Raw genomic sequence first — 26892 nt, forward strand, 5'->3', positions numbered from 1 at the left:
TGCGGGCACATAAATGAACCACACACCAGTTTCCTCATTTCCAAATGCAGGTTTTTATTTGTCTTTCTCCACTTGAAGCTATTTGTTATACAAATGGCACTTACAAAAAATAAAAAAAACCAAAACCATTAACAAAATTTCAGAGAGATGTTTTCAAAGCCACGACACCCAATAAAGAAGACTGAAAAATTCTTGACCTATGTCACATGGAAGAAGCCAGAGCAGGAGTTACATGGTTCAAACTGTAGCTAGGAGTGGGAAGAGGGCCACAGTGGATGCAAAAGCCAGCAAGCAGTATGTGCCAAGTCACAGGATTGTTCAGGATTTCAGCAGGCCACTTGTTTCTTTAGAGGCATCTTTGTCCCTAGAGTTGATTGTGGTTTAAACACACTTACAAGACTGATAGACCATCGCCCCTGAATTTGGAAAAAGGCAGATGAACCCAGAGGTAGAGTCCTGGCATCACATTAGGAGCAGATGTGATAGGGGAGCCCATTTCATCCCCACTCAGATTAGGGGTGCCAGTTGCTCTCTATTCAGAGAGTTTAGCACCAAGCTCCTATGGGAAGAACCCACATAATGGCAACATGGCTTTAAGGCTTATGAACCCGTCCCCCTACCTTGCCTTTGGCCACTGGTAGCAGCCATTTGTTTTGGCACAGATGTGAAGCCACAAGCACCATGCATGGTTTATAGCTTAGCAAGGCATGGAGATGTGGACTGACCCATGGGAGCCAGCTACTGGAACACAACCTATGACTGATGCAGCACCTTATCGCTGGAATACATCCACCTGTCTGTTCCCCCAACCCCAAAATCGATACAGGCTCAAACTGGGACATCAGGTTGACCAAGTACAAAAAAGCTATTTGGGTGGTCACAGGGAGTAGAACTCCACCCTTGGGAAGGCCTCAAAAGGGCAAAGTGCCTACTGATACCCTGAAGAGAGGGCTAGCATCACCTATTACAAATGCACACATTGTTATAACTAATGCAGACAACAGCTGATAATAGTGCTATGGACAGCATATATAAATAGACATTAAAATACTATTTTGGTCCTTTCTGCTTCCAGTAATGTTGCTAAGTTTTCATGCCATCAATGCAGAGTTGGCACTTGGGTCAGACACTGACTAGTTGTCCTCTCCCCACTGTGGTGGCAGAGAGGAGATAACATGAGAAATAGGCATTTTACACTTTGCCACCACACCATTCTGTGGTGAGGATGAAGATTCCAGTAAGGTATGAGATAAGAACTGAATACCACTGTGCAAAAGATGCTAATAAGTTTTCCATTCTAAACTGAGATCTGCTATTTTTGCTTCCAGCCACTGTCCAGGGAATGAGAAATGTCAGCCTGTTTACACTGCTCTTCTCCTCCCAATTCTCCTGTAGCCCAGAAGACTTGGTTGTTGGGCAAAAAAACCCACTGAGATACAGCAACTGGTGAGGCACAGTCCTGCTGTGTGCCAGGCTCACTCAACTCCTCCTGAAGACACTGGGAGAGGAGGGTGCTCAGAGCCCTTGTAAGACCTAACTCTTGCTAACCAATAGGCAGATATGCCCACTCTGTTCAAATTCCACTACCCTTTTTAAACAGCCACTGGGAAATCAAATTCCCAGCCTGGCTGACAGGGAGAAGCTTTTTGGAGAGGAAGTCTTCCCCAGTTGGACACAGAGGCAAGTCAGAGGGTTGCTACTAATTTCACTCAATGGGTCCACCCACAGCATCTGTTGATATTCAAAAAAAGCCTGTCCCCTTCCAAAAGTCTAGGATTAGCTCTAAGGCAGCTTCATTAGCCTGTCAGCTGACTGTCTCAGTGAGATGGGCTAGAACCTGCTTGAGACAGGCTCCAAGATGCTCCTTTGACACTCAGAAGCACACATGGGGCACAAGGAGAATCCCATTGACGGAGCTGGGAGTCTGAAGCCTTTAGACTGAGCTTCTAGGTGAACCCCCTGCACGTCTTTCTAGTTCTGAGAGTTAAGCTTGCTAGTCCTGCAGCCGAGTTCTGTTTTGCTGGCTGAAACCAGCCCCTTGATGGGCTGGGTATGATATGCTAGAACACCTCTTCTGCCTCCCACTAGGGACTGAAGGTATTTATCCATCATAAGCCAAGTGGGGAGAAGAGGAGAGTTTCTTCCCCAATACTGGCAACTATGGAGACCACATTTAATCAGAGACAGGGATTTAACATAACCCATCTCACCTCCTTGGTCTGAGCAAATACCAGGAGTAGGGGATGCTGGCACTCCGATCCTCCAGCTTTGTTCAAGCTAGCCCTTGCTTGACAACAGCACAGGCATTGGTAGTGGAGATTGAGATATGGTGCCAGCGCTCCAATATGGCACAAGAGAGCAGAGGTGATCTTATTCCCTTTAGTTTCAGAGGAAGGGGACAACAAAGGTGATGCTCAGAGCCAGGGTGGAGGATGGCAACTACAATTTCCAAGCCCAACATAAACCCAAGGATAGACACCACTAGCTATAGACACAGGTTGCATTTTCCTTAGGTCATTATCCAGTTTTAAGAGATAAGGAAGACGAACCTCCAACAAATTGCATTGGATTCTATGGCAGGAGGGAGCAGCAAGCCAGTCTGAAAATCCTTTAACAGAGGGAGAAACCAAACAAAAAAACAAACCAAAAAAATCGGCAAGGGGGAGAGCTAAAGTGCATTTTAATATTCCCAGAGGGTGGAGGGGTCGATTGCATCAGTGGAAGCCTTGAGGACACCAGCATGGTCACCCTTCAGGTATTTGCCGTTGGTTTTGATAGCCACTTTGTTATAGTCGCAGAACTCGAAGAAGAAGTCCACAGGCGTATTGCTGCTGCTGGTGACAGAGGACTCACTTCCCACCATCCAGTATTTCCCAGTGGAATCTGCAGAGTGTGGGGAATGGGAGAAAAGCAGTGTCCTGAATGAAGGATATTTGGAATAGATGCTAGAGGCTAGAAAACACTGGCAGCCCCCCCAGACTTGTTGCCTATAGTGCAGCGCCCATGAGGCAAGTTTCCCTTTACTGCCAGCTATTAAGCTGAACTAAAGAAGGCAAAAAAAAAAAAAGTGTTGTGAAATCCCAGTTAGAGGTAGTGCCATTACAATCCCCATGAGTTGTGAGCCATGGTACCAGAGTGAGAGAGCACAAGCGATCAGCTCAATATCCGAAGACCTTTAGGACATTTGAAAGGAGAGCCGGTTTTGCAGGCTGAGCTGTTCGGTTTGCCCATGGGAAGACTGGAGAGGGCCACTCAAGGCCAGCCCACTCGTTTCAAAGTTTCCTGAGCTTCCTAAATGAACTTGGATTCTGACAGCTCAGGGAGCCTGAAGTCCCCATGTGTCACAGCAATCACAGGGGGAAGGAGTAGCACCTATGCAACCCAACACTCAGTCTTGCTCTTAGCAACTCTAGACCAAGTTCAATGGCAGTGACAGGCTCACTCCCCATCCAGTGACAAATGCTAAATTATAGTCCAAGATATCTGGTTGTTGGCAGCCTCCAGGATGCCAAGGACTGAAGAGATGCAGAGAGTCATCCCTCTGCAACAGGGCTGAGGATTCAGTACAATAGCAAGGAGGTTTAGGTTTCATTGATATACCAGCACTGCCTCGGATTGGGTGTGTTAGGCACAGTGGCTTAACAAGGGAAACCTGAATGAGGCAGAAAGGAGTCCCCTACACTGAGGCCACTCCAGCCAAGTGGTAAGCCAATGGCCACACTTGAGAGCAGTGGCTCTCAGCCCTTCTAGACGACTGTACCCTTTTCAGGAACCTGATGTGTCTTGTGTACCCCCAAGTTACACTTCAAAAACCTACTTGCTTACAAGACAAAGTGTCACAGCTGAAAAGTTACCTGTCTCATTTTTAACCATACAATTATAAAATTGACAGAAATAGATATTGCTATATGTACACTGAAATGGAAGTACAACATAAACAAGTCATTGTCTAAAATTTTAGTCTGTACTGATTTTGCTAGTGCTTTTTATGTAGCCTGTTGTAAAACTAGGCAAGTATTTAGATGAGTTGATGTACCCCCGGGAAGACTGCTGTATCCCCAAGGGTACGTGTAGCCTGGTTGAGAACCACTGCTTTAGAAGGTAGCTCAGATTAGACAAAGCCTCCTGGTCATTCCACTCTATGGAAGGGTGCCATACAACCTTGGTCTGTGGTATAGGAGATTAAAGTCATGTAGCCCTTAGGGGTGTATCACTGCTAATGATGCATAAAGGAGATCATTTGGTCATGTGTTACTGTATGAACAGCTGAGTTATTCATACAAATGCAGCCACAGGGGAAGATGTGGGTAGGTGGAACCCTCAAGGCTGCATACCAGCAGGACTGACCTTTGATATTGTAGGCACCATCATTGAACTCCAGTTGAAAGACATCGTAGGAGGAACGATTGCAGTCCAAGGTCCCTGTCACCTTGCGGCAGCCAATGAAGCCGTGTTCCCCACGAAGGACAATGATTGGCCTGTTAATCAGCTTCATCAGAAAGTGTTCCGTCTCACCTACCCAGCCGAAAGGTCAGGGGAAGGGATGGAAGAGAGAAGGGAGGTTAGGTGCCCGGCTTGTTACAACAGATCCAGATTCCCTGGGGATAAGTACAAGAGATGTGCCATGGAGATCCCCCAAGGTGTCCCAAGCTATCCTCTCAGGTTCTAGATTTGATTTGAGGTGGGTGAAAACAGCCAAGGGGATTCAAGTCAAACCCATTGACCACCTCCAGTCTGGTCCATCAGAGCCCAGGAGAGGAGACTGTTCCCTTGCTCTTTGCCACCTTCACTCCGACACAGGACAGGGAGTGGCAGAGCCACAGCCCAATCAGTGAGGTCAGAGGTTTATAGCTTTCCTAGTGTCATCCCAAGGCTTCCCCACCCTTACTTGCCCAGAAATCACTGGGCTACAGAGGTCAAGGCATCCCCTCCCTCACCTGCTGCCTCAACAGTGGCTGCAAGCTGTCCATTCTTCTTCGCTGTGACATACTTGCCATTCGCAGCCTTCAGGGTGATACGCTTGTCACACCATTCAATGTCGAAGTAGCAGCTGGCGTTCCTGCCACAGCAAAGACACAGCAGACAAGCCATTGGGAAGGGAAGAGCTGTGTTGGAGGAGAATGGTCCTCAGTAGAGGGGGGTAGTGCAGCTTAGGGCCCATGGAGAAGAGCTCATTCTGCAAAGGCTTTTGCAGCCAGCCAGGCCAGCTGATGTTTAAGATCCTGCAGAGGAGGGTTTGGTGGATTTATCCCAGCATTTCTTTTCTAAGGAGTTTTAGTGTTAAAAAAATTCACTATTTACTGGGCAAGTTTTAGGCTACAATTTAGGTCTGAACTGCCAGCAGTTAGTGGAGCAGACTATATTCTTGGCAATAATCTTTGGCATAGGTTCCCCTTTGTTTAGCTGATAACCCTGGGGATGGCAGGCACAACTAAGTTCAGCCCTAGGAATTCGCATCCATGGTCTCCTTTGGGACACGTCAAGGCTTTTGCCTTGTGTAAAGAGAAGTGATACAGGTTTTACCCAAGATGGGCCCAAGGAAGACATTCTGGGGTGGAGAGGGAGGTCACTAAGATCTACTTTAGGACTCCAGTCTAGATTTGAGAATCTGGAGTCTTGTTTCTCCATCAGGCCATTCGTTGTGAGTTCCACAAGGGCTATTCCCATATGCAGTTAAAGTCTGAGATCCAAGGGGATTCTTTAAGGCAGTATCTAAGGACAAACTGGAAGTGGCAATCTCCGTACTAGGAGGGGTTTGGAGAGTGCTCAGTTACAGAAATTCAGGCTCACTTGGCACAAAGGTTTTGGGCAGAGGGACTGAAGAGTCACCTGGAGTCAAATGGACCCTCTTGCTAGGCTTTGCTTTGGATGTGACAAGTTTCACAGCTCAGTGGAACCACATCCATCTGGTACTGGTTACACATGGCAAGGAAGCTCTTAGGTAGGAATTCCATTGAGGAGGCAGGGACTCTGGACTGTATGCTTTCAGGGCAGCTGCTGTCATTCCCAAGTGATCAGAGTCCACCCAGCTTTGTGCATTGTTTTAACCAGTCTGGTATGACTGGATAAAATAGTGAAAAGTCTCACTTGGTGCACCACCACTCAAAGTAGGCAAGGGAAGATCAGAAATAGATAGTGTCTCATTTTGCCTTGCCAGGCCTGCTGTCCCAAGGATACCACATAAGATAGCAGGAAGCACAAGATTCTGCAGCACCTTCAAATATGGATGAAGCTTGCTGCATCTATTGTACATTGGAGAACCTGATGGGAGTCTTGGGGCAAAAGAAAAGGGAAATTTGGTGTTGGGCTCTCTGGTTGGAAAGATGGATCACCTGATCTTGGAGGGCCGTATTCAAGGCACTGGAGCAGGGCCCATGCAGATAGTTCCTCTAACAGCCTTATAGTTCTCTTGTGTAGGCAGTATCAAAGGGGATGGGTGGGTTCTAATCAAGGCTTTATTTTCATGAGGAAGTTATTAGACCCATTTCTGGCACACAGCCAATTTACATCCGAGGGTTCAGATAGCAACAGCAAAGGATTATTTCTACTTGCTGCTAAAGGGCCTTATTACAGCCTTCTGTGAAGTTTGGCAAGTTGACTGCTCCAGATACCCAGTGGTCCCTAGCCAAGTGAGGCAGCGTAACAATTCACAACAGCTACTGTTTGCCCCTTCCCCTCAAAGAGGCCATTTAGCCCAAGGAGATGAATGCTTGCAGAGGGTTGGGGCCCTACCACCAGGTATGGCATCACTACCCTACTAGGGCCACGCATAGGAATGCCGCACACTTTCACTGAGCTTGTATATCTACTGAGCGCATTTGTAGTTGGAAGTGAAGACATTGGCCTTTCAGCCTCCTGCAGGGAGAGACAACCTTGGTGGTGGACCAGTTGCTTTCAGTCAGACCTTGGACTCAGAGGCATTTCTACCCCAGTACTGAGTATCAGCCACCTTAGAATAGCTGGCATTCAGATGGTAGAACAGTTCTATTCTGCATGCAGATGAGACCCCTGGATTCTCTGGATCCAAAGACAGCCACCAAGCAGAATGCCCTGTCCACGACAAGCACTGGACAGGAGACGCTCTAGAGACTTACTTTGTCGAGGCAGTGGACTGTATCCCACCGTTGGAGGTGAGGGTCCAGTATTTCCCAGTATAAGTCCTGAAGGCACACTTCTTGGTGTCCTTGTTAATCTCCAGTTGGAAGGTTTCTTGGTCACTCTCCTCATCCTGATTGGCTGAAAGGTCCATCCCTATAGGAGAAAGTCAGGCAACTCATCTGGTGGCAAGCAGCCCCATCCTCATGAGACTGCCCCCCCAAACCAACCTAGTCCAGCTCAGACTGGACAGAGGACCAGGGAGTATTAGAGAACAGCCCCTAATGCAGCCAATTTTCAACATGTTTGTTAGGGACCCCATGAGTTAACTGAATCAGCAGCACAAGAATAGCAATAGCAAGGTAGAAAGTGGGGCAAGTTTTTTGCAGAAAGATTGTGACCATTTGCTTACTCTTGGTGAATCCCCCTTAGCTGCACTAGTAGCCCGTGCATAGGCTTTCTGCAAAAAAGCGCCTGTGCAAGTATCCAGGGAACAGTTTCCCTGACATTTAAGATTTTAATCTGGATCCTCAAGCAGTTGGAACAGAACATTTCAGCTAAATCTGCAATAATCACCACAAACAGCTAAGAGTGGTGCTCAGCCCTATTCCTGATCAGCCCATCAAATGAAAACAGGAACAAGAGGAAGTTACAATTGGCTACTAGATGTTCTCATGTGCAAGAGATGCTAAACTAAACTAAACTATTCAATCTACACTAGTAAAACTTGTGGTGGAAAGTCACATGCTGGCAGACATCTGTAAGACTTGATGGCATACTTAAAAACAGGGCATGGGCTTGCATGTGTTAATTGTCAAAGCCACTTCCGTGTTTCCTAGTCATGCTGCAGCACTGGGAATCTGAGGCTGCAATATGGTTGAAACAATTTGTACCTCATTGGCTGTACAAAGGAAGAGAATTCAGGGTTTGCCATATTGTGGTCAGGTACCTGCACCCCAGAGCACTACAGAAGTTAGTTTAGATGGGACACAAAAGATGCCTCTCTCCTCTTCCATGTTAGCTGGAAGAGATCAACAAGGATGTCAACTGGCCCAGACTAGGCTAGCATCCTCCACAGAGTAAAGGCACTCTGTATTAAAACTGGAATCCTAGCACCTTAAGACTCCCCCGGGCCACTTTCACCCTAGAGCCAACTCTCGAGCCTGCTTCTCTCCCTCCCATCCCAACCCACTGCCCTGCTCTGCCTGGCTTGCGCATGGCTGCAGCTCCTTGTACTTCCAACTGTCTTGTCTGGCTTATCATGCACTCAGGCTACTCAGTCCCCTTGCTGCTGCTCCTGTGCAAAACTGCATGGCTTTCCCCTCCTGTATACTGCTACCTCAACACAGCTATCATGGCACCCTAAGCCAGTCTGGCCCTGAGAGATACCAAGAGGCCACACTTGCATCTGACCACAGGCATTTATCCTCAGGAAAATATGCTTAGTCAATACATGACTGAGCCAAGTATCCCTGCAGGGAAAGGGAAACTCACCAAGCTTGGCAGTTTTTTCCTAAAAATACTTCTGGGATGTGAGTCACAAGCAGCACTTTGGAGCCAAGAAAGGCCCAGAGTAAGATTCCAGCATCAGACTTCAGAGATCTTAGCAACGTGCTACTTGCGCTTCTATTCCTGGAGCCTGCCGTTCTCCATCGGACTTTGGAATCAGAACTGTGGGGGTAACTCTGCTGAAATGAATGCGAGCAATGGAGGGAACCATCAGGCTGCCCCAGATGGCTAGGGTTTTTCCAGGGAGAGTATGGAAATGGCTAGTTATTGAGAGCAAGTTACTAGCCCATTAGCAAGAATGAGGTGCTGAACTTGACATGGATTCCAGAGCTGGATTAAAGTGAGAGCGTTCAACAATTTCTCTGTGGCATAGGTTTTAAAGGGCCAATGTCTACCAAAGTGACATTGCCATTAAATTCTGTTCACAGCGTCCTTCAGTGGGATAAAGTAGAATATTTTGTGAAGGGCTTTTTCCACTCTTGATGTTTGAGGATCCTCCCCCAGTATAAAACTGGCCTGTCACCTCTTCACTATTAACAGTGGTAGCAAAGCTTGAGACTGAAGACTTGCAGAGCTGTAAGGGAGAGACAGCAAAAGTGCCTATACATATATTATATACACAGGACTAGTTTTTCCTCTGATCTTTCATCTTTTACAATCTGAGGGTTACGCCTAGTAGTTGGCACAGAATTTGAGTCATTCAGATTGGCCACCACATCCCTTTAATTAGCAAATTAAACTGCAAAAAATAAGTCACTAGATTAGATAGGCCCAAAGCTGCACTTCAGTAGAAGGGAACAGGTCTAGATAGAGGCAGGCTAGTTAGACAACTGTTATCTGGTCAGATGTCAGGTAAAGAATGTCCCGTTGAGATAGCTGGGGGGAGGGGGGGGCAGGCCAGGGGGGCCTGGCTTCAAAGAGTTAGAGATCCACTCTAAACCTTCACATGTATTTGACAGCCAATACTGAGGCCACCTAGATCTGGTCTATACTTTATTAACTGGAAGGATAAGCAATTCAGCTTTGTGATCCATAATCGTATATCATGTTTAAACTGGCTTCTTGTCAGTGCCACCAGTACTTCTCTTTTCACCCAGGCACCCGTCTCTCAGCTGAACTCGCGCAGCTGCCCTTTTTGGCCAGTCCCAGTGCAAAATACTGCTGGTGCCCATCTTCACGTGTACCAGGCATTTTGACCCTGCCTTCTTCCCCCAGGAGAGATTCGACTTGCCTCCCATCCTCTGGCTCTGCTTCTAAGCTCAGGTCTGCACAGCTCAACACGTTGCGGGTCTCAGTGCACCTTTGCAGTTCCCTGGGTTCTGGAGCCACCTGGGAACCAGTCCAGTCCCTGGCTTAAGCTAACCAGCCTTGTGAGGCAGTTTTTGCAGCTCAGAATAGCCAGAGCATAGCAGTGCTCCAGCCATGCCTCCTTTGCCAAGGCTGAGAGCTGCTTCAGCAGCAATGCACTGCCCTAGAAGCCTCTAATGCTGGGGAAATCCTAAGGGGTTAGATTGCTTTTAACCTAGCTGAGCTGAGGTAAAGAGGCCAGACTCAGGGCCTCTCTGCTCAGGTCAGCCCTGTTGGTGAGCCGGCTATCAGAACCAGTTCTCTCCCCCACCTTCCCCCAGGAGAATTTTTACTGTTGTGCTTGTGCCTCTCCAACATGGCCTTAACTGAACAATTTGCTCATTCACCATGATTTTGGTATAGCCATGTCCAGTCCTGCATGCTGCAGAACTCAATGCAAGACAAGCAGACAGCATATGCCAGGTATTCAGCATTGGCCTGAAGGAACACAGCAGTTCCAAAAGGAAGCTGTGTGGCACATTTAGGATTGATGCATGTTTGTTATTTATGGTGCTGGCTGCAGTGACCCATGTTTTGTCACCTGATTAGCTGAGAGAGGTTTGAAAGCCAGGTGGGAACATCTCAGGTGTGTCAGCTACAGAGAATGAAGAGCTCTACCAGATTACAGGATAGCATCTTCTGCTAGAGCCACTGAAGGCCCTATCTACAAGGATGGCTTTAGGGAAGTCTCTATCTGCAGCTCAATAGGCTGATCTGTGTAGCGGGAAGGCAGGAAAAGGGAGAGAAGAGAATATTTCCCACAAGTTCTCTGTGCAGACACAGCTGGGAAGTCTCAGTCCAGCCCATTCCATCAGATAGCTTATGGTAGGAGAGGGGCAGGGTCCTGACAGGAAAAGAGTTTTGGGTAAGGACCCTCAATCCCCAGCTTGTAGGCCTAACTTTGGAAGGGGCATCTATCTTGCTACCCACCATGCTGATACCCCCTTTGCCTGCAATTTTCCATGCCTGCCATTTGGTGTTTGCTCCTCTGTGCTCAGCAGCAGCTGGGGCTTAACTCACATCTGGAAGTCTATTTGAATAAGCCTTTACACAATGCCCATACACTGAGGAACAGTGAGTCAGAGACTGGCTCAGGCTGGTCTTCCTCTTGTAGGGAAGGACAGGCAGAAAATAAGGCCTCACAGAACCAATGAATGAATGTGACTGCATAAGATCTGAGTAACAGGAAAAGCTTGGCCCAAGCCAAGTCCTTTAAGACAATATCATTTAGTTCTGACAGCTTGCAGTTTGGGGAGGAGGGTGCTGCCTTCACCCTGAAATTTCCCCCTCCCCAAGCAAGCGTGAAGGAAGCACAGAATGTTGCTTGGGTAAAGAGGTAGAGGTGGCAGCTGGCAGGGAAAGCCACAGAAAGAGGAAGGAGTTTTGGTTTCCTGCTAAGTTCCACAGAATTTCTCAGTTCCATTTGATTAAAAATGGAAACATGTAGGGTTTTAGTTTCTTTCATCCCTGCTCTTCCCCACTAGAAGGGGACATTTCCTCTCCCAAATCCAGTGTTCAGTTATGAATAGAATTGTTTGGAATTTAAGTTGTTTACATGGAAGACTGAATACAACTACTGGGAAATTTTTCATTCAAAGATGTTTTGACCGAAACCCTTTAGTTGGTTCTGGCGGTAGGGATGATCCTATTCCAGGATTTTGGGTCCCTGCTTCTGTTTGACAAGCACTATCAGGCCAGCCATAGGGCAGCAGTGAGCAGCCTTCCCACAGGTGTAGTCAGAGGAAACTGCATAGAGAAGCCTGATCTCTCACTAGGTCTAGCCCTAGGACTCCGAATTTGACCAGTTCTTCCTAGTAGAACCACGTGCTTCCAAACAAGATGTCAACCTAGTTTAATTGGGAGGGAAGGGGAGGAGGTTGGATATATATAGTACTCCCCATGGAATGGGGGGGGTTGGGTGGAAAGCCAGCAGGAACCCTATTCTTTTTCCTTATGGACCACACCAAGTAGAATGCTGTGGACCAGAGGTTCTCAGCCTTTCCTTTGGGGCCACCCCATCCAACATGCTATAAAAACTCCACAGCCCACCTGTTCCACAACTGGTTTTCTGCATATAAAAGCCAGGGCTGGCATTACAGGGTAGCAAGCAGGGCAACTACCTGGGGCCCTATGGAACAGGAGCCCCTGGAAGCTACACTGCTCAAGTTTCAGCTCTGAGTGCTGGGGCTCGAGGCCCTAGGCTTCAGCCCCATGCAGTGGGGCTTTGACTTTCTGCCCTGGGCCCCCCCAAGAGTCTAATTCTGGCCCTGCTTGGCAGACTGGACCCCCCTGAAAGCTGTTCACTCAAGAAGCTCCAAAACCCTGGTTGAGAATCACTGTAGATTATTTACAGCTGGGAATGATAAACAGGAAACAAATCTGTTGATAACCTGCAGGTTGTTTAGCTTCTAGAAAACTCACTGTCTGAACTGCCAACAGAGACTCACTTGACCATTGACAAAGGTGATTTAGAAATTCCTTGTAATCAGTTTTCTGGACCAGAACTATAAGATACTGTAGTGTTATGCAACTGTGGTGTAGGTTATATTGCAATTTTTAAACTCCAAAATTGGATTAGGTGCCACCTGCAGCACCTTGTATTCCAGTGTGGGAGGCTACATTTTGCTGAGCCCATAGCGGTGTTAGGCCCCTCAGACCTGCTGAATCAAAGCGCCTCTTGGTTAAGTTATACAGGTCCCATTAACTGTGGGGATTTCACCTATACATTGCATCACCCCAGAACTAGCGCTGAGGTCTTTTTAAGAGGACACTTTCCATGGTGAAAGCTGAGCACTCTAAATTTGCTCAGATTGAAGTTTGACAAGTTAGTCAGAAGGTTCAGAGTGATTCACCCAATAACGTAAAAGTAGAAGTGTTTTATGACAGTTAGCAGTGCAAGACCAGGAGTGCATGTAGACATGTTTGCCTAGCTATCTAGAGTCTTATGGATACACAATCCAATGCATATGCTAAATTCAGGGCTCCAAAGACTAAGCACCAGAGTTCAGGTGTTAATGGGCCAGCATATCCCAATTCCAGTCACTCACTTGCTCCACAACCTTTGCCATCATTTGCTCCTCTAGAAGCAGGCAGCGTACTTCACCAGGCGTTTTGTGGGAGCATGGAGTAGTCCTATACTGAGAGCAGAGGACATTCAAATACACAAGCAATGGCTTCTCCATCCCCACAATAGCTCAAAACACCCCACAAGTTGAGCTTGTTCAGTGCAGCTGGGTTACTCCCAGTCACACTAATGTGCCAGTTAAGCAGTGGTGCTCCGTAAATATTAAGGGGGCCATAAATAGGATGGTCACTGATGTCTCCTGAAGGTGGTTAGAGATTATGTTGATCTAGATAATCAAAGTGTTAGGAGAGTACCATGGCTCAATGCTTTGAGCCTCCAACCCATTTCTCTCCCCTTCCCTGCTCCAACCTGGCAGGGCTAGTCTGTGGTCTTCCATCATGTAAGCTAGTTTCCCCACCTAGACAGCAGGGTATCACCTGTTCATTTCCAAACCAACACTGAGTACAAGTGCCAGGCTCCCCTCTCACATGCAGAATTCAGCTTGAATGGCTAAGGAGGTGCAGGAACAAGGAGGGCAGCAGGAAGTAGTGTCCCAACTCCTGAAGTAGATATGGCAATCCAATCCACTCCCCACTCCACACCTGCAGTAAGATCATCAGCAGCTGGCAGTTACAAGATATCTTGCATTTGAAAGGCTAGAGAAGGGCACCTTCTTTAGAAAGCACCCAGCATGACCATTTACAGATGCTAAACAGGCACACAAAGTACCCTGGGACAGTGCAGTGGTGGGGTCAGCAGTGCCCCTCAGCCTCTTCTGCTCCCCAATGCTAGCTACGTTTACACTGCAGTTGGAGGGGTCATTCCAAGCTCAGGCAGACACTCCTCCACTAGCTTTGATCCAGCTAACCTGCCCATTAGCATGGGTGCCACAGCAGCACTGGAGGTAACTTGGACTAGCTGAGCAAGTACAATCTCATCTGAGATCTAGGTGAGTCAGGCAACCTTTAAAAGCACATTAGCTCAGAGCTATCATGGAGATATCTACACCGGTTGGAAGTTACACCTCCAGCAGGGATGTACCCTTGGAGTCACTCTGCTGCTAGGGTTATTGCCAGCTGGGGCAGGGAAGGAAGGGGAGCTGGTAAGAGCTGCCAGAGCAGAACAGACAGAAAATGGCTGCCCACAGGCCTCACATTTATTTTAGCAAGCAGCTTAAGGGGACAGCGTTCTGTGCACCACATCTCTAGGTGCATACACATCTCCTTGAACTGCCACGATAGCCTTGCTTTCTGATATGAAGTGTTAGCATACATCACTGTGCTCCCAGGAAATCTGTTCTTGGCTTCCCTTAATCTGAAATAAATCTGGAGGGATTCTTTGCTCTGTATGAGGAAGACAGTGCTGGGCTATAGAGGGCAAAAAGCAAAACATGCCAGGAGCTAGGTTCTACCTCTTCCTTCCCACTTCTGTCCCCAAAAGTGGGGAGACTAGTAGTACTCTGTTCACTCAGGTATGGAGGGCAGTTCCAGATGCCACTTATTTAGATCTCTTCTTTCCCATCAGAGAACTAGGCCAGGCCTGTCTGGCTCCAGCTGTGCTACACCCCACAGTTTTGCAGAATGCAGTCTCCATGTGACCTAGCCCTCCACATCAGGGTTTTAATTTGATGTTATGAGCCACTGTTCCCCCATCCCTGCCTCCTAAGCAGAGACTGCATCTGCAGGGAACTGGAATGTAGGGAAAAGAGCCAACTGGTCTCATTTTCAGAGCCAACAGCTAGAAAGCTGCCATAAAAATGGTACTGAATAGTGACCAGCTTCCCATATGCTATGGCTCAGCAGAAGCCACCTGCTGGGGTACTTGGAATGTATCAAGAGTTAGCCAAGAAACAATTAATAGCAGGAGAAGTCCAGTCTCCCACCTGGGGAGATGAGGGGAAGTGGGAGTGATAAAGCAAATCTAAATAGACAATGGTGCAGTTCCCGCCCCCACCCTCATTTGCAGAACCTAAAAAACCTCAAATGGAGGTACAAATCCCATTGGAAATCTTAGTCTGTGGATCACAGGGAGCTGCAGACCACAAGCTGAGAGCTAACTGAGCTAGTGCTACACAAAGCAGTGGCTGCCCAAAACCCACCTTCTTCCCCACTACCATTCAAGGGTCAGCTGTGCACTGATAGTCCCTTGAGACTATCCAAGAGGCACAGCAGGCACAAGTACCAGATGTGGCACACTGGATTGTAGCCCATAAGTGGTCTCACTCACAGGGAAACAGATCAGGCCATAGGAGAGAAGGTTCCCTGAAGCCCCTTCCCCAAATGCCAGGCTGGAGTTGGGTTACAGACTCAGCAGAAAGGAATGCAATTACACTCCAGCATAACAATGCTTCAAAGGGCTGTAACAGAGAGAACAGGAGGTCTGGAGGGTCACAGCCATGCAAAATTAGGGAAATGTTGCATGGTAAAATATCCTGAGTACCAAACAGGCTATTGTCCCCTCAGCCAGCTGCTAACTGCGGGTAAGAACAAAAACCTCAACAAAAGAGCCTCCTTTCCTGCATCAAGGATTGGCTAACTCTAGGGTGAATTATTTTTATCTTTGGTCAGCTGGACCTTCTCTGCTGATCAAGGCTAGAGGTTCATCCCCACCTCCCAGAGGATCTGGAGCATCGGAAAAGCTGTGAGTTCTTCCCCACAGCAGTTTCTCCCCCACGCTGAGTGATTCCAGGGACATATGGCTGAGTCAGCGGTTGCTAGTCAGAGGATTTTACTGTCAGAGGCTGTGCTGCAGGCAATTATAGTAACATTAGAAGCCCTGGGACTCACATTCTGGTAATTCCCATACCCTGTCCATTGCTCTGGATAATATATGCAGACAGCTTATAAATACCCAGCCCTCCTGCATCACACATCACTTGGTGTCTAGCCCATTGCTTTCGACTTCACACCAATCAGCAAGTTCCATGTTGCTATGGCTGCTTTCTGGACAATGGCTTTCTGCACCCATATTAAGCAGCAGGGGAAGAAAAGAGTGGAAAGACAGGAAGCTAGAGCAAGGTTCTGAACCAGGTGTGATTAGGGGTGATAGTGAAAGATCAGAAGCCCAATGACCAGGTTGTGTTGCCTAGTCGCCTCCCAACCCTTACCCCTCCAGAGTGGGTCTACACCTGATAAGATGAAACAGCTGACATCCAAGCTGAGAGGTGGGCTTGCTGTTCACACCTTGAATTTGGCACTTCGCCTGATTCTAAAGCCAGAAGCACTATCATTATATTTAAAGTTTTCGGTTGTTACCCAGAGCGCTCTGCAAATACTGTTACCGTCAAACTTTAATTACTGCTCTTGGTAGATTTCCAGTCTGAAATCAGCACGACTCCTCCCGACCTTGACAGAGCTGCTAATTAACCTTAGACACAAGAGGGAAATAGGACCAAGAACTAATCAGGGAACTCCTCCTGAAGTGGCTTTCTATCCACTCTGGAAGTCTGAGTGGTTGGCGAGGCTCTTGCTTTTGGCCAGATGGATGCAGTAGTCCTGTGGTAGAGGCTGCACTAGGTGTAAAGGAGACACCCTCATCAACAGAAAGGATGTAGCTGACTATTGCATATAGTCAGATGAACCCACAATATGGAATGAGGAGAGTGGAGGCATGGGAAGTTGGACTGTGGCAGGTTTCACAGTTAAGAATCTGGGGGCAGAAGTGGTCCAAAACAATAAGAGCAGTGGTAAGGGAACAGGAATGAGAGGGGAGGGAAAGTCACTCCCTAGGACAGTCTTTTAGATGGAGAAAATGCCTCCTCACATTTGGCAAAGAAAGAAGTTTGGGAGGGCAAGAGGATTGCCAGCATCTTTGGAAACCAGGTGATGGAAGGAATTAGTCTTTGCAGCTCTGGTGAGAGCTCCCAGCCTTACCTTGCTGCAGGGGGTCAACATTGTTTGGAGACATTTTGGAGCTAGAGGGAGAAGAGTGGTCCATATTTTGTTGCTCTATTAAAATAAAGTTTTAAATGAGGAGAATTCATGCCATTAGGGTGCATCTCTAAATTACAGCACTTGTCCCCACCAAGGCATCTTGGTACAAGCATTCTTATGAATTGGCTCCATTAACAATGAGCTGTATGTTCAATTGTCCCCTGCATCAGGAATATTACATAACAAGAATTCTCTCAGTCCCAGCCCCTCTTTGGATAAGCTCCCCCCAGGGAAGACAGCTGTGGAAACTGACAGGAAGAAAAGCCAGGAGTTGGATCAGGAGAGGAATTCCTAATTCCCTAGCTGGAAAGCTTTCCAACTGCTGCCAGCACAACAAGCTGTGAGATTAACCTCTCAGTGCCACAGGGAGGCACAGACTCTACATGAAATAGGCTTGTACATTCAGAGTCAAACAAGTCTTCCAACACCATTAGTCAGTGGTGAAGTATTCTAGCAGCAACACCCTTTCCTCTCCCCTGAGCCTACTACACATGGGGGGTGGTAAGTGACGGATACAGTCTGTAGCTGCTGGAAAAATTCAGGACCATACACAAGGTCATCTCTAGACAGATGAGGTAGATTACCTCTGAGGGATCCACTGACGGCCCCCATTTCACTGCTCTGGAAGTAGATTCCAGATGTAGACCCTTATAGTGAGGCGCACAAGGTAAACAGCATTCAGGCATGAGTCCCCTATATATAGACTGAAGCAACCTCTGACTTTCTGTAGCTTGTATTAGTGCAAGTTATTACAGGATGGCAACAAGAGGAAAGCTGAAATGTGTGCAAGGGGACTGCATGCAGAACAAAGGGACCAACCATTACATGTGCACACCTGCCTTTTCAGTTTGTGCCCATGGCTCAGACTCCAGCAACAGGCAGAAGCTTTAGTGTGCTGGGAATTGGTACACAGCAGGAAATATTAGTTACTGTTCAGTGCTTGCAGACTTAAAGCTATGGATGCAAGTGCTAAGCTGCATCTTTTACTTCAAAATTTTCATGTATGTACTGAAGTTAGAGCTCTATGGTGGTGTAACAAGTCACGTGACAGTAACCCATTACAGAATCTGCAAATGCTGGTTATCTGTGGCACAATACACCTCTAAGCCCAACTACGATGGAGGCCTCTGTACTAGGCACCATGCTCTGGAGAGCTTGAAGCTTGCCTACACAGAGTTGCAAAGATTTTAAAACTAATGGGGTTATTTTAAGCTCTCTATAGCTTTTTGCACTGCTTACTGATTTAAAACCAGGCTTGTTTAATTAGATTAGGAACTGGTTTAAATTCAAACATGTCACGTAACTAAAATGAGGGTGTCCACACAGGGTTTTTACCTAAAATCACTTCAGTTTTACAAGTAGGCAAGACAGGAGTGTTCTCAAAAATCCTAGTCCAGTGTCTTAACCACAAGGCCATCAACCCTCCCTGAAAGGTTATTCATAGACCAAGTCTCTTTAGCATGTTAACCTCAGAGAAAGCAGTAGGTCTCTGTGAGGCTGTATGGTTACAAGCTGGTTTTCAGATGTTGCAGGTGCTTCAGTTCCAACTGAAGAATAAGCCACCTCAATGTTACAGTGCTAAGCAGGTCTGAGGCCTTCTGACCCACGGAGTTAGGTTTCATGTGACCATCTTGGGGCCAAATATGGCTAAAATTAAAACTACTTCATAAATGGCCTGAAAGTCTTGAGGTAGAGATCAGAGGTGGATTACTGGGACACGTGCCCTGCAGAAGCAGCAGGTCCAGCAGCATGAAGTGGGCCCTTCCAGTAGGATAGGCACCACATTCCATTCAGATTCACCACTCAAAGGGTCAAGCCCTTTGAGTGTTGGTACATGGGGGCAGACATTAAGCCAGATGTCTGTTCATGCTATTAATGCAGATAACAGATGTGTAGTTCCAATTCCCTGGCCTGTGCATAGAAACTAACCTTGAGGAGACCAAAACCACTTCCAGCATGAACATGTGCTACTTAACAGTGGCCACAATGTGTGCATGGGAGTTATGCAGTGCTTTCCATGTGCCAAATTTCAAGGCACTTATGAACCCAAAGTAAGCTTCAGAAGGCATCAGTGAGGAGGCAATTGACTCAAGTTAGGATGTGTGTACACACACGTCAATTGACTCAGGCTCATACTAGGGATTAAAAATAGCAGCATAGACATTCCCATTCAGGCTGGAGTCCAGGCTCTGAAACCCAGCAAGAGGGTTAGTTCTCCAAGGCTCAAATGTCTACATTGCTATTTTTATTCCCATAGCACAAACCCAGTCAGTTGACCCAGAATGAAACTCTCTGCCATAGACTTTGGTTTTTTGTGTGATGTAGATGCACCTTAGTGACAGAATAGCAGACTGAACCTAGGTTTCTTGATTCCTATGCTGCAGCAATGAAGGGATGACTTTAAGGAGGTAGGCAGCAAGTCATTCTCCAAACTATTAGAGGCCAACTCAAAAGAAATCCCGCAAGGGAGGGTTACAGCTGAAAGATGCATCCAAACCTGCCACCCAACACCCAAGTTGAAGGGCCCAGTTTGTGACCCAAGGGCTTCTGCTTGAACAACTTGCCATGTTGGAGATTCTAGAGAGCTCCCATGTTGTGGCATTCTACCCAGCAACACAATTTCTGTGTTGAGGTCTGCATGACAGACCTTCTGTATTGCTACTTGCATGCTAGGGTAAGACTAGGTGCTCCAGTGCTAGTTTAACCCAGATACACCACCTATTTCCCACTCATGCCCAATTGTTTTAGGCAGTCATTGCTGTGGGTCTGCCAGCAAAACAAGCAACTCAGAAGCAGACAGGAAAGAGCTGTCAGTCCTGATGGAGGGAACTTGGCTAGACATGAACTCAGGATCCCAGAAATAGAATCAGTGTCTCACCTGGGCCAAGATCCAGGGCACTTGTGGATTTGAAGGCATTTTAAGTTGGGTTCAACTTCCCTTTCATCTGAACTTCATTCCAGCTCTTGAGGCTACACTCCTCACTTTCTGGCTGTAGGTACAGAAGCTCAGTTTAGGGGGACTGGCCTGCACTCCCCATTGCTTAGCTTGGGTGCATGGAACCTGGTTGCTTAGTTGTTCTTGCAAGGGGACCATCCCCTCATACCTGCAGCACTACCCCAGACTACTTTACAATAGAGTTTCTCTGGGTATCACACCTCCAGTCTCACACTTGGACTCCTAGTTCAGGAGAAAAGCCCGTTTGTTGGGGCTGAGCATGGACAACCACTGGTAAACAGACAAATCTATGCGGGCTTTGAAGAAACAAGGTCTGCAGAGCAGTGGCTAACGCAGCACCTGAAGAGGCAGGCAATGGCAGTTCTAGAATTGTGCTCTGGTTAGAGTCCTGGATGCAGCAGCAATAAAGACTTTACTACTGCATGGATTTCCAATCCCTTCATGGCCCCCATTAGGCAGATTGGGATCTCCATATCAATGGCTAAGCCAGTCATTTAACCTCTGGGTCAGGGAAAAGCTGGGAACAGCTCAAGTGTCACCACCCTACTCCCCTGCTCTAAGCATCAGGCAGTACTGCCTCTGGCTCTCTGGCCAGGTGACTCCCAGGAGTAGGTTAAGATTAAGAAGGAAGGACAGTAGGAGCCCCATTTAGAATTGGCATTTAGCTACCAGAGATCAGGCATTAACCACACCTCTCCCTGCAGTCACCTATCCCCGTGTACTGTGAAGGCCAGGAGTCAGAAACCCCTATGGAATTCCCCTTCCCCACAAGCAGCAGAGCGTGCAGGCTAGCTTTGATCATTTCCCTCCTACCCTCCCCCACATGCTTCCTGCTTCTGGCACACAGCCTATAAATCCACTTGATGTTCCCTCAAGTTAAACAATGGTAGAAAGTAGTTATGCTCTGACAACACTAGCAAACATATGGAGGGGATAGGGTGACCAGACTAAAAAGTGGCTGATTTTTCACACTTGCCTGTTTTTGTGCAGTGGGGGGAAGGAGGGGGAGAGAAATAGTTGCATATATAAGAAAGTCCCTAGTATCAGGGCATCTAGTCACCTTAGGAGATGGAGATCACCCACCCACTTAGGGAAGAGCTCCATCACTCCTCTATCCAATAATTAAACAGGAACAGGGAGTCCTATCTGAAGGAGCCTCCCACCAACAGAAGAACAGAACATCTGGTAAAAGCTCAGCAGCAGTGGGGAGTGCTGTTCTGTTTATCTTATTTCTAACCTGAGATTACTGGCTGACCTTGATATTTGCATATGTGAGCACCCTATTAACATAACCCCACTCTCCCATTCCCTAGAAAGTACAATCTGTCTCCTAGATAAACCAGCTCCTTTTGTGGTCTTGGCAGGCTTCCCAGGTAACTGAGCATTTCTTTCCAAGTAGCCTAGTTGATTACACCTTTGTCTGAGCTCATCTGCTCCCTAGGCAGACTCTGGGTTTCTAAAATAGCCTGCAAGCAGCTACCTGGGCATAATCTCTCTGGAGGCTTCATAAATCAGAGAAGGAAGCAGACAAATCTAGATCATCCTCCAAAGAATTATACAGTCACTTTTCCATGCTGCCTGCCTGATAGACCTGTTTGACTTAAGTTTCCAGCTGATCCAGCCATGACATCTTCAGCATCTAGGGCACATTCCTAAATCCTGACCTGAAAGAGATTATCCTGTTCTGTGGCTCTCCAGGCAAGCCCAGAGGAAGTTTTAAATTCATCTCCAAGAAGGATATGAAGCACTTGAAGTGGTGAATCAGAGCTGCCTTCCAGTCATCAGGCTGAACTCCTGCCATCCCACTTCCTGTCACACATCCCCGCCCCAGCAGACTTTTCCTTAGGTTGGTTCAGGGCTTCATTCCAGGAGGGACTCACAGTGTGGGTGGGGTGGGGTGGGGGGTGAAGAGCTCCTCCCATTTTCAAGTGTTCTCTGCCTGAATAGAGTGGCAACAAAAGCCAAGAGATCGCTGCTGACTCTGCACTTGTACTCAAGGAACACAGGCTTAACAACTATCCCTGGGGCTGCATGTGCTCCAACTTCAGGAAAACAGACAAGCCTAGGCAGTAGCTATTATAGCTCTAGCTGCAAAAGTTATCTGAACCCAGAGCTCCTCTGGACTTCCTGTGGGAGAGTCTTTCCTTCCCTCCAGATACCCAGACACAAGAATCCCTTTCTCAGAGGCCCTGTAAGTCTATCCACTGTGCATCTAACTTTAGTTAGGCCAGGCAGAGCCCAATTAGTGGAGAGGTAGCACTAACAAGAGGCAGATGCTAGTTAATCTGTATTCACACCAAACTCAAGATTTTGGAGGAAGACGGGGAAAACAAAGGGTTTTCTCAATTGGGTTTGTGACCCATGTTCTTTGCAACCTCACTGATGGAGGCAGGAGACAAGTCAGACCAACATACTGCTGTCCTCCCCAGTGCAAGGAGGTGAGGGGAAGGAAAGCATGACCCCAATGAGTCAGTTCAAAATACAGACTTTTCAGGGCCAGTATCAAGTGCTCATTTAGGATGAGACTCCCTTAGTCTGTTAGCCAGGTCACTCAGAGCATCACCAATCTCCAGATCATCCTCTCCTCTGCAGTATCAGACACTAGGGACAGGCTTATCAGCCTAGTAAGGGAGAGGGCTGTCTGGAAAGCCTCCCCTGGACATGTGTTTTTAGGTTTGTTTCTAATTAACCTTGGAACAGAGTGGTTCTGCTGCAGGGGGAGGGAAGACACCAACAAGGGACGGAAAGAACAAGCAAGTTGTGCCCCAGCTGAACCAAAAGAGAAGCAGCAGCTCCACAACTGTTCATTACTGCTGCTGGCTAGAATTAACCAAGCAGAAACTGCTTCCCTGCCGGAACCATACTTAAAGGAGAGATCATATTGCAGCTAATTGCTCCACTGCTACCCATGACAGTCCTGAGAGGTGTGCTATTTCTTTCCCCTTTAAGGAGGGGACTAAATGAAGCAATTGCAAGAACCCAGACTGGAGTCCATCTGGACCCATGAAGTAAATCCCTTCCCCCACCCCAAGGTTTGCACTTTGGCTTTTAACATGTGCCAGAAAATTTATCAGGGGAAAACTCTCAGAGGAGCAGGAAACCTAAATTAACAGGGACAGCCAGTGTTTGGTCCTCTTGCTCCTGGGTCTTCCCACCTACCTTCTTCAAATTAAGGATCAGGCCGAGCAGAATGCCTCAGACTCACTAGTCTGGGTCATTTGACCAGTTCCCACCATGGGTGATGGAGCCCACAGCCCCTTTCACTTCTTCCAAAGTGAATGGAAGTATTTTGAGGGAGGGAACATGAAAACAGAGATTCCCCACCCCCACCCCAAGACCCTCAGACAGCTCAGCCACATTGCTTAGGCTTCTCCACTCCTAGCCACATACCACACCCTTAAAATGAGCAGTGTTCTTCCCACCCATGCTGCAGGAGCCTTCCTCCACTTCCTAGGCTTGTAGAGAGGCATTCCCTCTACAGCCTGCTGTAAAATGTGCCTCTCCCCACCCCCACAGATCCCACCCCTCCCGCCATCTGCTTTTCCAATCCTGAATACTCCAGCATGACAAAAGACTGGAGCAGCAGCTCCCCCTCCCCCAATGAGCTCAGCAATTGCTATTCTTTTTGAACCACAAGCCCGCCCTTGTTCTCCTACCAGCCTCCCCATCTCCCCCACCCTTTGGCTGGACAAATATCAGCCAAAGGAACAGTTGATATTTTTGGGGAGTTGGGTTGGATGTGGTTAAGTCAGTGAACTCCCTGTAGCAGCCTGCAGAATGAAGACAGAGCAGGCAGCCATCCAACCATTACAGACACTTCAAGTCAGGGGAGGTAGGAATCCTTGTGGTTGCACATCCATTTTGGGGACTGTTCATAGAAGGGCTTAGACCAAATTCATTCCACAGCCTTCACACACATATGGCAAGCCAAGCAGTTACCATGTGTATCTGACCTGTATCACAAAGCCAAGCAGTTTGTAATGGACTGGCTCCCATCTTAAGGGGGGGGGGGGGGCACCATTCTGTAGCTCTCGCTCTCTGTCACCAGCCTTAAGCAACTGGTCGTTAAACTTGTGGGTGCAGAAGGTGCAAGATAGGCATTTAATGCCAGTCCTAACAGCACCCTGAACTCTCAGCTAACAGTGAGCACCCATGGAGTGCTGTGGTCAAAGATACGACCATGAAATCCACACGGTTCTTTCCCCATCACACACAAAGCTGGTCGCCTCTGCAGTATTGGAGAAAAACCTGGCTTCCAAAGGGAGGGGGAGCTCAGCAGGCCCAGCCAAAGCAGCAGCAGGCAAAGGCAATGCCCCCTTTGTGTGGGCTGAATGTAGGTCATGTTTTCCCTGCACAACCCAAAATCAGCCGCTAAACACCCGGGTTTCAGCTAAAGCCGTTACATAACCCTACCAAGTTCTGCCCTGCAGCGAGCAGGCAAGGGAGCAGACTGGATGCACAAGCCAACACGCACCGAAGGGACACTGCTGTAGCCCAGCGTCAGCAGCAAAGGGGGACCAGGCCAGCATGCACAAGCGTGCAGGGGAGCAGCTCGTCCCCGAACGGTAGGTCTGGGGCCGCCTAGCATGGCTTGTCCCTGCACAGAGCCCTGGGGTAGAGGCTGCCCGTGCAATCCTGCAGAGCTTCAGGAGTAAGTGGGGGAGGGGAGGTCTGGAGCAGCCCACTAGGTTAATCACAGCCGCTTTTCTGAAGCGGGGGGCGGGGGGATGGCAGCAAAGGGGAGATTTGGCGACAAGGCGTTTTGTTGTTGGTTTAAAGCAGCTGCCTCGGATGGGTTAGATCCGTTGCAGCATCTGGTCGGGCAGTCAGGAAGCCAGCAGCTCCAGTACAATGAAGCTAGCGAGGACCAGGATGAAGCACCGATGCCAGTTCCTACCGCCAGCCACGAGGCGCATGCAAGGAGCTGGAACAATGTGCATCCCGGGGAGGCGGAGAGCCGCTGAACCAAGCCCCAAACCCTGAGTAGGGTGGGAACCGCTTCCAAGCCAGGGGGTGGGGCAGCCCCCAGCACCAGCACCGATGGACACTTGCCTGTCCCAAGCGAGGTCCCCCAAGGTGCAGAGCGATCCCCAGCCCTGCGGAGGCTGGCAGCTCGGGGGCAGGGAGCTCGCCCGAGGATGCTGCCGGCAGGGAGGGCAGCGGGGCGAGGAGCTTACCTTGCCTGGTGGACACGTTCCTCTCGTTGCCGGCTCTCAGGACCACCTGGGGGCAGCTCTGCTCCAGCACGAAGAGCTCGTCCTTGCCCACCTTGGTGCTCTTGCCGGCCTTGAGGGTGCCGCTGGGCCCGGAGGGGGCCAGGTAGCGTCCCTCGCCGTCCCGGAAGGCCACCTTGCCGGACCTGAACTCCAGCGTGTAGCCGGTGCCCTTCTCGGGCTTCTCCACCAGCCGGCCGTCGTGGCGGAGGAAGCGGTGGTCGCAGGTCTGGACGCTGTAGCGCTGGTCCTGGAAGACCAGGGTGATGAGGGAGTCCACCCCCCAGGGCACGTCGCGGTCCACCGCGATCTCCTCCTGCTTGGCGCTCAGGTGGGCGTAGCGCTTCCTGGTGAGGCTGTAGATGTTCACCTGCGGGTGCATGGCGATGTGCACGCTCCACTTCTCGGCCGCCGACACGGCCTGGGCGAAGCAGGAGATGCGGTCCTCGGTGCCGCCGAAGTAGCGCTTGTGGGGCTCGGACTGCAGCGACCAGCGCCCGTCGTCGTGGGCCAGGATGACGAAGCGGCAGTCGGCGGCCGGCTGCTCCCGATCGCAGCTCACGTTGCCGTCCTTGTCGGCCGCCAGGTAGCGGCCCAGGTGGCTCTTCAGGAAGACCACGTTGGAGTCGTCGCCGTCCTGCTCCAGCGTCCAGATCTGCTTCTTCTTCATGCTGGGCGCCGAGGCGTTCACCTTGAAGCCGAAGGCCTCCGCGGTCAGGTACTTGTTGCCGCAGTTGATGAGCCCGAACTGGATCTGGAGCGGCGCCGAGGTCCCGTTGGCGGTCATGCTGGCGCAGCGACGGGGGGTGGGGGGGAAGCGGAGCCGCTGGGGCTGCAGGAGCCGGCTGGGGCTGCAGCGAGAGAGCGAGCGACACAGGGGGTGGCTGCGGCTGCTCGCCTGGGTTTTCTCCCCGACCCCCCTTCCTCCCGCTTTCCGCCTCCCCCGGCCTTTGTTCGGCTGGACCGCGCGTCTCCCCCTGGCCCCCCTCTGCAGCCGCACAAAGCCCGATTCACAGGGAGCGCCCCCAGCTGCAGCCTATATAGAGGGGCGGATGTCGGGGTTGTGCTTGCGGCCACGCCTCCAATTGAGACACCGGGGAGAAGGGTGAGGGAGCGAGGGTTTTGCAGCCACTAAAAAGAGGGGGGAGGTGTGTTCCTTTCAGCACCCTAAGTAAACGCACTGCAGGGAATGAACCCCCTCCTTCCCCCGGGAAACCAGCCTCCCCTCCCCCGGGCGTTTTCCTCCAAGCAAACTCTTTAATTAACAAAAATACCAAATCTGTAATGTGCCTGGGTTGGGCTTTTTAATTATGGAGCTAGGATTAGTTGCTTGATGCAAATGGATAAAAAATAGTAAAAATAGCCAAGCTGAAGGCAAAGCAGATCTGTTGGATGCAAATAGGCGGCCAAGGAAAATGAGCCATGGATTTAATAGACTTTCAGGTCTCTTCGGGGTCTTCTGATATTTCTAGTGTTGCATTGAAACTGTAATCAAACCCAAGCACTTGTTCATTTCTTCGTTGTTCCAGTCTTCTCTTGGGCAGTGGGGGAGTTGGTGGGTGGTTGTTAATAAAGTGAAAATGTCACCTCCCCATAAGCAATATTTAAGGTGCCCTGATCCTTCACATATGACTGATCTATGCTGCCTGCACACCAAAGGCCCAGACCTGATCTCACTTACACCAACTTTAAACTAGGGCCGTTCCAGTGATTCACTGGAATTTCTTTAGGTTCTGCACCCAGCATAATTCAGCACTCTATTTTCCACCAGTGCCT

The 26892-nt window shown here is 48.9% G+C and overlaps 1 protein-coding gene across 1 annotated transcript; it reads right to left on the reverse strand.

Moving 5' to 3' along the window:
• Positions 1-29: 29 nt before the first annotated feature.
• On the reverse strand, positions 30-26137 carry FSCN1 (fascin actin-bundling protein 1). The gene is made up of 5 exons (XM_032767750.2): positions 25081-26137; positions 7095-7251; positions 4938-5059; positions 4348-4515; positions 30-2883 (listed from the first exon to the last, which is right to left on the reverse strand). The coding sequence occupies exons 1-5, from the start codon at positions 25901-25903 to the stop codon at positions 2681-2683; spliced, it is 1473 nt and encodes a 490-aa protein (XP_032623641.1). The 5' UTR covers positions 25904-26137; the 3' UTR covers positions 30-2680.
• Between the last annotated feature and the right edge of the window lie 755 nt (positions 26138-26892).

This window comes from Chelonoidis abingdonii, chromosome 9 (genome assembly GCF_003597395.2).
Source record: "Chelonoidis abingdonii isolate Lonesome George chromosome 9, CheloAbing_2.0, whole genome shotgun sequence".
Lineage (NCBI taxonomy): Eukaryota > Metazoa > Chordata > Testudines > Testudinidae > Chelonoidis > Chelonoidis abingdonii.

What these genes read in the sequence shown, in the direction of transcription:
- FSCN1 (XM_032767750.2), bottom strand. Translation starts at nt 25,903, where the DNA reads ATGACCGCCAACGGGACCTCGGCGCCGCTCCAGATCCAGTTCGGGCTC. An exon ending in AGCCACTGTTGAGGCAGCAG is followed by an intron (nt 4,516 to 4,937) that starts GTGAGGGAGGGG and finishes TCGGCTGGGTAG; the next exon opens with GTGAGACGGAACACTTTCTG. An exon ending in TGGTGCCTACAATATCAAAG is followed by an intron (nt 2,884 to 4,347) that starts GTCAGTCCTGCT and finishes CACACTCTGCAG; the next exon opens with ATTCCACTGGGAAATACTGG.